Here is a 12,661-nt window from a genome sequence, read left to right as displayed (position 1 = left end):
CACTGAACTCTAAGAGAATCTTGTGTTTGAAGAAAAGCAAAAGGCAATCAACCTTTCTGTTGAACTGTTAACCTGCTCCTAAGGGCTGTGTGACATTGATCCTAGTAAATACCAATTGAGCTGCGCATCCGTCAAGTTGGAAATGAGGTTTACTTTTATTTATTTTTCTTGTTTTAATGGTTTGCTAGCTCCTCGTTCATCAGGAAACCATGTAAACATTGATCCGCTGGATTTATTCACAGCTCTTGTTTGTTGGTTGTTCTGCATGTCTGTTGGTTGTTCTGCATGTTTTCCTCATATTTAGGAATAATTGGACCCTTGCATTATTTCCAAGTTATGGCCCATTTTTAAAGGTGTTAAAAGTGATACATTAATGTATGGTCTGGGCTCCTCAAACATTTATACCCAATGATCCTCTTCTTCCATCCAAAACTTATCAAGCTCTCCCCTACCTCAAGTGCTCCCATCCTTTACAAAACACGAGAGCCCACTAGGACTAAAAATAATTTAAACTGATCCTATGCAAGCACGACAAGAGATTAAATTAAAATGCCAAGATAGGAAACAATTTATTATAGAGAGAAGAAAAGTTTCTCATCCAAAATATAGAAATCTGTACAACTTTGCCACAATCAATATACATGAACTGTACAAATTTACACCAGTTCATAATTTACCCCAAAAAAAATGATGACTAACAAAGTTCACAAAATAGATGGTGGTTTGTGGAAAAGACTTTTACCCAATTAAGTACAAGGAAATTACAAACCAGACCTCCACTTTCTAAAAATAAGAGGTTTACTCAGTCTTAGAAAACTACAAGCTAGCAAATGTACAGATAGCTGGCTGGTAAAACACACCACAGTTCAGACAGTGTCTTTATATGGTCTCTCTCAAGCCTGTTGGCATAGCAGATCCTGCTCACTTGCTACTTTGAAGGCCAATATACAGAGATCTGACCATTTTCCCCAGTTCATGCTCACCAAGTGTGACTTATGTACAGTTTATACATATTGTTAAGTGCTAGGTAAAAGTCTTGTCGGATAAAATTTCCAGTACTACCATGTTCATAACAAGTCTTGTTACTGAGCTGCCAAAAATGTTAACAATTTTTTTTTCTATAAATGTCAATAGTGCAAATTTACTCTGCAACATTTACTTGCAGAGAATAAATTTTTATAGCTATAGCTTTAGGCTGAAAACTGATGTTTGTTTATTTTTTTAACAGAAGGAAAAAAATTAAGCAAGACATCTGGGAGAAAACTGCAGCCTTCCTTGGACAACTTCACACCTTAGGAAATAAAGCAATCATCTTTACTCACAGGCTATTTAAATCACTGAAAGGTACTGTCAAAACTATGGCACTGCCACTATAAAATAAAAGTTTACCATTCTATCTTGTGCCAGGTCTTCACAGGTGTGACATGGTTTAAATTCCATAATCCATCCCCAGAGGAGCCCACCCAAAGTAAAAACCAAATTTTATCCATCCATTATAAGATGATCCATCCATAGGCTATTATTTAACCTGATACAGTCATCATATTGTAGCTCTTGGAGGGACTGGTTCTGCCCAAGAGGAGTTCTTCCTTACAGCTTATTCTGCTGTCTACCATTTGCATGCTGGTGCCGTTTTGGCTAGCTCCTGCTGGCGTGGCTTCATACAGCACACAGATTGAGCCATCCTCTCCGATGCGATAGGATACCTCGTAAGGGTCGACCCAGAGAGTGAGTTCACTTGGAAGAAGCCGGAACAGTTCTTGGCCGCTGAGTCCAATTCGTTGTGCTGCCTGCCCAATCAAGGGATCCATTTTATGGTTGATCCGGATGCAGCGATAGCCCGATCCTTTGCATGGCTTTTCAGGGAACCAGTGGTGTTTATAGTGTTCTACATAACAAAATGAAAGCAACAAAAGATCATACTTTGCTCTTCAGATAACCAATGTGTGCAATCGTGTTATTATGCTTGAAAATGGTAGCTTAGAACAAGAGCACTGGGGGGGGGGGGGGGAGAAGTACAACACAGATGCAAAAATGTAGAGTAATATTTGATGGCCTGGAAAATATTGGCAGGCTTAAGTATTTCGATCATTGTAGCTAAAGGCACATTTAACTACCTATGCATGTATAAAATCAGTGCTGAATGATACCCTCCACAAATGGGGGTGAGAAAAACATGTAATTGGGCACCTAGACACCTCTCAAAGTAGGGCGATAAAATTAGTTTGGGGGGCGGGGGAATCTTGAGAATCCAAAGGCCTCTTTCACAGTTTCATTATGTGTAGTTTGTAATGCAGTAATATTCTCCCAAAAAATTTTCAGTTGTACCATAAATACACATCTGAAAGAAGCACGAAATCTATTTCCTGATGTGTGCAACATATCACAGACTTGTGCAACCTTCTCCATAAGCAAATAAGGATATGCGCATATGAAATTCTAACATGAGAAGTGGAACCTTGCCTGCAGTGCTAAACAAAGAGAGGTGCCCTAAGTACTGTGTCACACCGCCTATATGTTTGGCTATACGTTTTCCAGAATTCTGGATTCCTAACTATTGGGACAGGCAAGTTATGCATATTTCATTTTTAGAATTGGTTTGCTATCTCTTGAGTCTATTATTACTGAAACACACTGGATGACTGATTTTTGAAAAATTGTTTTTGACATTTTCCTCAATAATCTTAATGTTTTGCTCAAATTTGGACTCCTCCTTATATGTTTACATGTATGGATTATGTATTTACTCAGTTGGACGACATTTGCTCTTACATTAACACAGGAATCTTGTTACAGTAGGTTAAACTGCTTTAACTAAAAACTTCCAATGCTACCCATCATTTTATTTATCTATTATTTCCAGAACTGTGCTTAGGAGCCTTTCCAAGTAACCAACTCATTTAATCTTATTTAATCCATTAATAAGACGGCTGTTTTCTTTAGAAGGGCTGTTTCTTCCTCCGAACCATTTTTTACTGTTTAGAAACAGTGGGGTTATTTATTTATTTTTAAAAAATATGCAAAACAGTAACAACCAAGTCCCATGTAGGTTGTTTTATTGTTATGATAAATGCACTTCAAAGAGCATCTTGGAGCCAGTCTTATAATGTACACACAGAACCTAACCACATCATACTGAATTACTACTTTACAATCTCCTTGCTGGCATTTCTTTGTCTTAGTACAATGAAGGGAAAGCACACTAAGACAAAGCGAAAAGAGGGGCAGCTGTGTGTTGTGGGGTAAGTAGCAGCAGTACCCTGCAGCAGCCACCAAAGGGAGAGACGGAAAAAGGGCTACCACTACATCTTGGAGAACAGCTGAGGTAGAAAAGGGACATTAGCAGCACAATCCCACACATGTTTACGTGGAAACAAGTCCCCTTTCTGTTCTCTGGGTCTTTCTTCCATGTAACGTGTGTTAAGATTGCAGCTAAGAACACCCCCATATGAGCAGAAAAGGGTAAACGGTACTATTCACTACCACAGCCTTGCCACAGAGATGAAGTGTCGACAAAAATCCCTTCCCTGAGAAACCAGGAGGAAAAATAAATAGGATGCTTAGTCTTCAAAAGTTTAAAGATTAAGGCTACAGCAACCCCCTTGGACTGCAAATGGGGGGCACAGAACATATGAAGAGCTGGCAGGACCATCTTCGGACCCAGTTCAGACCAGAGTAGTAAACCGATTCCTTCTGCAAAGGAGCTTTTCTTCCCTAAAGAGACAAACAGGCAGCTTATGGCCACTTGTGTCTGTCCCCGAGAGCAAAGGATGCAGATGAGCGGGATAAACAAACCTTCACGCGTTTATACTAACAGCTGTGCAAAGTAATTCCTATGCACCTAATTAGTCCAGTAACTACCGAACCTCAACCCAAATCACCTTCATGTGGATTCGAATCATCGTGTAAAACAAATAACCACAGTGGTGGGCGGGGAATAGCGCCGCCCCGCCTTTATTTCCATAACTGTGTAAAAGTGCGATTGGCGTCTGGGGGTTTTTGTGTGTGTGTGCGCGCGCGCGTATGCGTGGCCGGGGGTGGGGAGGGGAGAACTAATCTGCATGACGTGAACTTGAGTACAAACACTGAAGGAGGAACAGAGGAAGGCAGGGAAGGAAGGAAGGGACTTTCCAGGCACGCAGCTGAACATACCAGGGAAAACGTGCCACCCCCCGCGCCCCACTGGACGGGACAGCACGAAGGAACCGTTACTGCGATAGTACTGTAAAAAAACAACGCACTACAATCTCGTGAATCCGGAATTTTGAAAGCGCGTGGGGGTGGGGTGGGGGAGCCATTTCCTGGCCTTATGCGAAATGCATCTCTTTCTGCGGCACATTTTATAGGTCATTAACTCCACAACACCCTCCCCACCACCACCAAAGAAAAAGTATGCAGTAGAGGCAGCGATCCCCGCTGCAATGGAAAGAAAAACAAAACCAGGAGAGGGAGGAGGCGGCAGCATTAGAAAAGTGAGGAGATGAGGAGGCGGGTCGCGGAGAAGATTAATACTTAAAATCGACCCCTTCCCACCACCCCTGTTGCCCCCCCGCCGCCCCATACCTGCCAGCAGCTCCTGCAGGCTCTGGCTGAACGTCTGCAGCTGCCGCTCGTTCATCAGCCCCTTGGTGCGCAGGAACTTGGAGATGAAGCCCACGGCCGCGGCGATCTCGCGTATCATGCTGGCCCGGGTGTAAAGGGCAGGATGCATGGAGGCGACAAGGGGTAGCCAGCTCCGGGCGTTGAGTAGAAAGGGGCACGGTGGGCGCACACGGGGCCCGCCTCAAAGGAGGGTGGGAAGCGAAGCGGAGGAGGAGGCGAGAGAGCAGGCGGAAAAGAAGCGGGTAAGAAGGGGGACGGAGCGATCGGAGTTCGAGGGACTTTTAAGTTAGCAGGCCCCCCTCCTCAGCCGCCTCCCTGTGACGTAGGCTGGCGGCAGCGGCGGCTGCACAAACAGGCACTTCCAGCATCTCCTTCTACGAGGCACGAAGGAAGTGCCTGTGCGTGCGCCGCCTTTTATAACTACGTCCGGGCGGCAATGGCGGCTGAGAACCCGCCGCGGCAATCCGGGGATCGCACCATTGTGACGTCGCGTTCGGAGCGGAGGGGCGCGGGGGAGGAGTGATGTCACCCGGTTGTAAACAAACAGAACCAGAAGAAAGAAGAGATGCGTCGTCGGGCTGGAAAACAGCAGCGACGGGAGCAGCTGCTCGAGAGCGCGGCGCGTCTGGCCCTCGAGACCCGCAAGGCAGCGAGCGGAAAGCTGCCGGCCTCGCTCGCCTAAGCCAGTGCGGAATGGAGCGCGGCGGAGAAACGATGCGAGCCGCCTTTCTCCGGCCGCCTCTCCTCTTCACCCCGACTGCGCATCTGCAGTCCTCTGCTGCCTGCTTGCTCGCACATGCTCCCGCTCACGTCCAACTGATCTGCGCCCTGGTTCAACGCGAATCCATAGCTAGCGCTGGAAGGGTTTCGCGGAACCTGGGAGAAGGCGGAGGAGGACCCCGGGTTTGCTCGGAGGCAAAACCTGGCGCGGCCGGACCTTTTCAGAAACCTGCTGCCTTCTCATCCCGCCCCCGCCCCCTCCAGCTGGTAGCTCGCAAACCAGCCGCTTTCGTTAAGCCGCAGCAGTCACGAAAGTGGTGAGGCGTGGGAGAGAAAGGGCTCAGGAAGTTTCAGGCGCCTACAGCCATATCACAGACAGCATCATTGCAAACAAGTGCGGTGTCTTTTGGTGCTCTTAACTAACCGGTAGATGGATAGAGGTGAGACGGGCGGGGCATCGTTCCAATACATGAATCCCGTCGGATAAAATAATAATAATAATAATTCTCCCAGTCTGATTGCAGCTTGCAGGACAGGAACTCACTCCCACCACCATCAGCTCCAGACAGCACGGTCAGATGTCAGGGGCGATGGGAGTTGTAATCCAGCAACATCTGGTGGATCAAAGGTTAACCAACCTTGAACTGAAGAGGCATCCTTTCTGTCTGCTTCACCATTCATTTGTGGGCTTGGTACCCTTTCTCATAACAAGGGGAGGGGGGGAACTGCTCCAGATCATAGAATCATAGTATTCGAGAAACTATCAATGATCATGTTGTCATCTAATGCTTTCACAGCAGTAGCCTAAACAAATCATTTTTGCACACCACAAAAATTAGAAAATAGGCTGTGTCTTGGTGTCAGCACAGTAAGTTATACGGGACAGAAATTTTATGAATTGTTCGTTTTCTCAGACTTCATTCAGCCATTCTTCTTTGTAAAGTTACACAACACACACCACACACACACACACACACACTGTGTAAAAGAAAATCACCCAAGAATAGGTGCCTGGTCTCTCTCTAAGCCAGGGCTGAGAACCTATGGCCCTCCAGATGTTGCAAGTATAATTCCCATCATCCTTGACCATTGGCCACACTGGCTGAGGCTGGTCAGACTTAGGATTCAGAGATTCTTATCCCTTTCTAAGGGCTTCATAATACTCATCCCAGCTTTATGTTATCATGCTGCATTACAGCATAGAAAAGATACAGTTGCTTTACATAAAGAAAAACAAAAAATCAACCACTCTGTATTGTCCCTGAAACAGCTCAGCAGTAGTGACTGCTTGTTATTGTTGCTGCATTTGGTTTTGGACAATATGAGAGACATTTATTGGTTCTTTCATTGGACTAATTTCTGCTGGTCAAAGGGCAACATATTTTCAATCTTCATCTTGCTTTTCCTCAAGCAGAAATGTGTCGTGTTGTCTGCAGATAGGAAAGTGTCACAGGCCTTATTAGGCTTTTCTTCATCTGAACTCCTCGGTGGCTGTCAGCTGAGAAATCGCCTTTGTATGGAGGGAGGAGGGGGGGAAAGCAGCAAAAAACAGACTGAACACAATCCAGGATGAATTACCTCTCAGAACCTTATGATATAGCCAGGAAGACTACATTCTTGCCAAATCTTGTGTGTCATCAGATTTTTGAAAGCAGATGACAATGTAGAAAAGTATTTTAAACCCCACTATAGGCCTATTTGATCTCTATAATTTTTTTATTCACAAAGGAGGTACCATATACATAATGCTTTAAAACTGAACTCAATGGAGTTGGAAAACCAATTAATTTAGGATTTTGCGCTCGCCTTGTTATATATAATCCTAGCCTGCCTCCAAATGAATTCCACGTACCTTGGCAAGCAGCCCTTTGTAATGCTGGGAACAGGGCAGGGGCTGGATCTTTATCAGATCTAAGGTAGGGGTGCCACATCCTTGGAATGCCCTACCAAAGGATTGGTAGCATGACCCCTTCATTGTGGATTTCTAAAGCCTTATAACTACCGCGGAGTGAGCATATTAAAACCTGGACTATGATGGCTATCTACTCACTTCCAGAGCCAATTTAAGGTGCAGGTTTACATCTATAAAGCTCAATATGTCTTGTCATGGATTGAGAACCTGTAGACCTCCAGATGTTGCAGGACAACACAATTCACTGGCCTTCCTGGCTAGAGCTGCTGGAGGTTGGAGCCAAAGAGGGATACGGTTTCCTCATCTCTGTCCAAGGTCCTCCATACCTCAAATATTGTTTCCCGCTATCTGTTTCCTTCCATGTGTTAAGGTCATCATAGAGGCCTCTAGCCTGGTGTGCACTGTCCAAGCAGGGCCTTCTAAATCTTCAGCCCTGATGGACCTGGCATTCCAGATCGGTTTCCCTGGGAATATTTGCCAGTGCTGAATCCTGGCACTTAGGCTTTATAAGCTTCCCTGTTCCGACACGCCTGCCAGAGTATGCCTTAATCTTTTGCTGCTGCTTGTCTGCTGTGTCAAGTTCAGTTGCTGCTGCTTGACTTTGGGGAGAGTTGAATGGTTTTTGGAATCTTTTTTTAGATCACTTGCTTTTAGAGTACGTATCTTTTTAATTTCACAAGCTGCTTTGAACTAAGGGAAGAGCCGAGCATCTTGTATTGTAGGGTGCTCGAGGCGGTGAAGCTCCAGCAGCAGGAACGGTGCGAGGAGGAAAGGGGTGTGTTATACATCGGGAAGGCTGCCGCTATAGGGAGAGGCCATTTGGAACATGCATGGCTTTGCTTGCTACAGTGTGCTGGTTACCTAATCTCTCTGCCAAGAGAGGGTGGGTGTGAGAATGAGACACAAGACAGTTGGAGGTAAGGCAAATAAAGAGCAGCAGCATGAGCTGCTGCATCTGGGTGCAGTGCCTCGTGGTGAACTGCTGAACTGCAGCCTCTCAGTGAAGTACCTTCAGGCAATTTTTTAATTATTATTGCAGTTGAACCTTGCTTGAGCAGCAGGGCATTCCTGAGCTCTGGCATGTAGACATCTTTGATTATGCTTTGGACAGGTGGGGTCAGACCATGCCCTAAAATACAGTAAGCCTGCAACTTATGTGGGGGTTACATTCTGTGGATCGCGTCTAAAGCCAAAATTGTGTATAATCAAAACACGTTGGGTTCAATGGCAGCAGGGACACTGGGGGGGCAGGGGACCATCCCCCCAATTCCCAATGAAAGGGCCGTACCCCCCCCAAAGGCAGGGCCATGTCACATGCCATGGGCCATGCTAACATCACATGGGCCTCTGCATGACACGTCAGCATCCACGAGGCATGTTGATGTCATGCGTGCACGCCATGAGGCGTGCTGACGTCCAGGGGCGGCCTTTTCATTGGGAATTTGCGGCCAGCATCTTACTCCAGCATCCTACTGCCCACAGTGGCTAACTGGCTACCTCCACAAGCCTACATGCGGGGCATGAAGGCAGAAGCCCTCTCCCACTGTTGCTGCTCCTCTGCAACCAATCTGTCTGTCATGGGATACAGCCTCAGGTTCCATCTTGGAGATTCCATGTGGAACCCAAGGAGGCTGAACTTTACGTTGATTGGAATTTTATCAGCCAACTCTTTAGAGACAGGCTGCTAGTCCATTATTATTTTTTAAGTCATGAACACACAAAGCTAGAATGCTAGCAGTCCAACGAAAGGTAACCTGAGCAACTCTGCCCTTGAAATCAATAAGACTTAAAAGTGATTAATTTTCCCTGGGTCATACTCCTAGATCGAAAGCCTGCTGCTACATCACAGAACAGATATATTCTGTGATGGCTGAACAAAGAAAATAGGTTTACAAAGAACACTCCTGACCTTTAGAACTCCCTATCGCTGGATGTTTTAATCATCAACTGTAATATAACTGTGTTGAGGAAAGGACAGGTCAGTAATGGATGAGGAGTATGACTAGCTACAAATCAATAGAATCAGGACTGAAAGCGATTAACAGTACAAACCCTAGACATCTATTCAAAAGTAAGCCCCATTGAGTTCAAAGGGATTTACTCCTAGGAAAGCAGTATCGGGGCTTATCCACACTTACCTTTTGCCCTGCTCTTTCCAGGCTTAAAAAGCTCCATATCCAAGCATTATTTTTATTTTTTTGCTCCAGAGTTTTGCCTGCAAACACCGCTCTTTCAAGCTCAATGGGAGCAAACAGCAATCTGCAGCAAACCTGAATTGACATTTGCTCCAGTTGAGCACTAAAGAGCACATTTTCATGAAGAGAGGTCTGAAGCAAAACAAAAACCCCACATATTTGGACATAGGACTTTTAAGCACAGACCTGTGTGTGGAAAGAATGAGGCAAAAGGTAAATGTGAATAAGCCCGAAGATTGCAACCTAAAGTTTCATTAAATTCAGTGGGGTTTACTTGTGAATAAACATCTATAGGATTGTTTTGTAAATGTCATTCATTTGTAATTTTATGCAGTATTCTAGGCAATGAATAAAAAAAAAGAAAAACAATGGTTTTACTTCACTTTCTTAGCTTCAATCACAAATGAGGTGGCTCATACAAGGAATAGTTTTTGTTTGCTTACAATAATCTGAGGAGGCATTAGAAGCACAGCACATATTGATTATTTAAGAGGACTACAGAGATTTCTTCTAGCTGACCCAACTCAAATTGGCATTTCTTGTTCTTTCAACATCATTACTTTAATTCAATACATTTGCACCTGGTTATGGACAAGAAAGCTTTAAATGCACAAAAATGAGCATTTGTGAACTGTTAGCACCAAGATTATTTGAAAGACAAATGGCTTGTTAATTACCATAAATCAATTAGACTGGTGGATCTGCATTTACATTGGCGCCATTTGATTAACTGCAACAGGACCTAATTAAGAGGTTTATAGATCACATATTTGATTTTGTGTGAGTGTGCGTTGTTTTCGTCAGAACTTGTTAATGTTCACTCAGGAAGACTTTGTAATCTAGCAAATGGTCCTTGTGCATGTTACCCCAAAGCCAACACTGAACATCATGTTAGGTATCTGCTGTTCTTGAACTGTCTCAGGAGACAATGAAGTTCTGAGGTGGCCATTCTACCTGGGATGTAGGCTCCTTCCTACTTCGCCTCATGCTACTTCAACCATTGCTTGCTTGCTGTTCAACTTTTACTTGCATTGCTATTATACACCACTCCTGCTACCCAGAGATCAATATGTGATGGGAACAAAAATGGACAGCCAGTTTGGTGTAGTCGTTAGAGAGTTGGACCAGGGCTGAAATTCCCACTCAGGCATGAAGCTTACTGGGTGACTTTGGACCTCTCTCCTACCTACCTCACAGGGGTAGGTTGTGAGTAGAACATAGGGAGGTGGGGAACCATGTATGCCACCTTAAATTCCCTGTAGGAAAAGGTGGAAAATCAATGCAGTAAATGAATAAATATGCCGCCCATCTCCTATAATTGCCCCAGCATTACCACTTAGTGGGGAAATCACCATTCCCTTTCAATCAACTGCATATCTCAATAGTGGCTGTACTGGAAAAAGGGAGAAACTGCATTTCCGTATCTTTGCTGTTTATCTTTAAAGAAACAAACCCAAAAAATGAAACCATTTGATTATTCTCCAGTCTCTTTCAAACAATGACCAATTTTCTCAGCTTGCCTCTGGTGTATTTATGGATGTAGCAAAAGAAGAACAACCCCACTCATGTACACAAGCAGAATAAGAAAAAGAATGATATCATTCTAGATGCAGTATTTAAATGGGTATTATATGTGGCACTGGATGAAATGTTTCAGATCCCTGGTCTGTTCCCTCACTAGTCATTTCAGGCTACCAGTGCATAGTAGTGTACTGTGGGGAGAGCTTTGGGGACAAATTTTCCAGGTCCCACTCAGAATGAAAAAGCCTGGGCATCTGCTGAGGAGTGCAAGGAGGCCAGTTCCCCTCCCAAGTGAGCCATAAACCCCTGATTCCCAGTTTTCATGTAAAAAATGTAAGTCTTTGTTCTTGTAGAACCCAATATAGGAAGCAAAATGCACAAACATTGCTCTTTTCATTTGTTTTGTTGGGAACACCTGGGTTTTTAGACAATGAATGAAGTCACAGCAGTGGCTGACATTTTGGAAAGCAGATCAAGCTCAGTCCGACAAAAAGAAATACTGAAAGACCCATTATCAAGGATAATGTAGGGAAGGAACTTCTTGGTATTTTTAGCCCTTTACTGCTGGTCTTGCATGGTGGAGATGTCATTTGCTGTCTCATAGAAAAAAAGAATCCAGGTATCCAGGATTTTAGTCCAGTATCCAGAACTGTTCTGCATTTGATGCACTCTGATTTTGCTCGCTTTGAAAAAAGTATTTGGGAACTCAGAGAATCAGTTAACAAAGTCTCTCTGTCTACTCAAGGTCTGGCGTAGCTCAGCTGCTTAAGAGTATTGCTTTGGAAGACCTAAAGGTAGATTCAGATAACCTCACATAATTATTTTCATGTGACAAGCTGAACGTTGACTGTGCACACAAACATCTTTGCCCATTGAAAACTACTAGCACTTGCTTGCACAAACTCAAAAAGATGCGAAGGTGAAAAGCAACACAAGACGGAAATTTAAAATGACTGACTGACTGACTGACTAAATAAATAAGTAAATAATTCTAGCTATACTGATAGAAATTCTGGATAGACTCTGAAAGGAACGAGCGGGACAATAGGGAGACCAGGTGTAGACTGAGACTGTTAGAGCTCATGGTTTCCTTACTACTGTGTATCAACAAAAAGCAAGGCGCATGAATGAGACTACGGGGAGCCAAAGCAGCTGGGAGTGATTTCAGTAGATATGCCACTGAAATCCATAATGACCTGGTTCAGAATACTGAATTTGTGTTATGAATTGAGCATCATTTCCACACACACACACACACACCCCAAGAAGTTCTCCTCCACCTTCAAATGTTAAATGTGATTCTGCGCATTCATAGTCTGTCCTGGGGCTGAAAGGGCTGTTTTACAAGAGCATTTGCCAACGTTCTTCCAAATCAACCTCTTTGTTCCCAATGAAACTTTCACTGATCACAAGGCAAACTACAAAATAATAATAATAATAATAATGATAATGATAATAATGATAATAATGCAGGCACATGCATATGCATTCTATAGTGGTAACCCTTTTACTCTGAGTGAAAAAGTATTTGATTGTTGTGAACTATATACATCCCGGCCACCCAATTATGCAGATATTGGTTCTCTTGATTATTTATTGTAGTTGGTTTTTGTGTCCTTGATCTATACTTGAAATATTGTAAATACTTGTCAGGAGCACCTCTCCCAATTTTTCTCAGCCCATGAGTTAAGATGTGCGGGTGAGGCTGTCC

The 12,661-nt window shown here is 44.0% G+C and overlaps 1 protein-coding gene across 1 annotated transcript; it reads right to left on the bottom strand.

The window, feature by feature from the left end:
- Window positions 1–1,231: 1,231 nt before the first annotated feature.
- BTG1 (BTG anti-proliferation factor 1) lies at window positions 1,232–5,006 on the bottom strand. The gene is made up of 2 exons (XM_033163448.1): window positions 4,564–5,006; window positions 1,232–1,888 (listed from the first exon to the last, which is right to left on the bottom strand). The coding sequence occupies exons 1-2, from the start codon at window positions 4,709–4,711 to the stop codon at window positions 1,524–1,526; spliced, it is 513 nt and encodes a 170-aa protein (XP_033019339.1). The 5' UTR covers window positions 4,712–5,006; the 3' UTR covers window positions 1,232–1,523.
- Window positions 5,007–12,661: the final 7,655 nt, after the last annotated feature.

This window comes from Lacerta agilis, chromosome 10 (assembly GCF_009819535.1).
Source record: "Lacerta agilis isolate rLacAgi1 chromosome 10, rLacAgi1.pri, whole genome shotgun sequence".
Lineage (NCBI taxonomy): Eukaryota > Metazoa > Chordata > Lepidosauria > Squamata > Lacertidae > Lacerta > Lacerta agilis.
Note: the sequence above shows the minus strand (reverse complement) of the source record. Positions and strands in the feature narration are given on the sequence as shown.

What these genes read in the sequence shown, in the direction of transcription:
- BTG1 (XM_033163448.1), bottom strand. Translation starts at nt 4,711, where the DNA reads ATGCATCCTGCCCTTTACACCCGGGCCAGCATGATACGCGAGATCGCC. An exon ending in CCTGCAGGAGCTGCTGGCAG is followed by an intron (nt 1,889 to 4,563) that starts GTATGGGGCGGC and finishes TTTGTTATGTAG; the next exon opens with AACACTATAAACACCACTGG.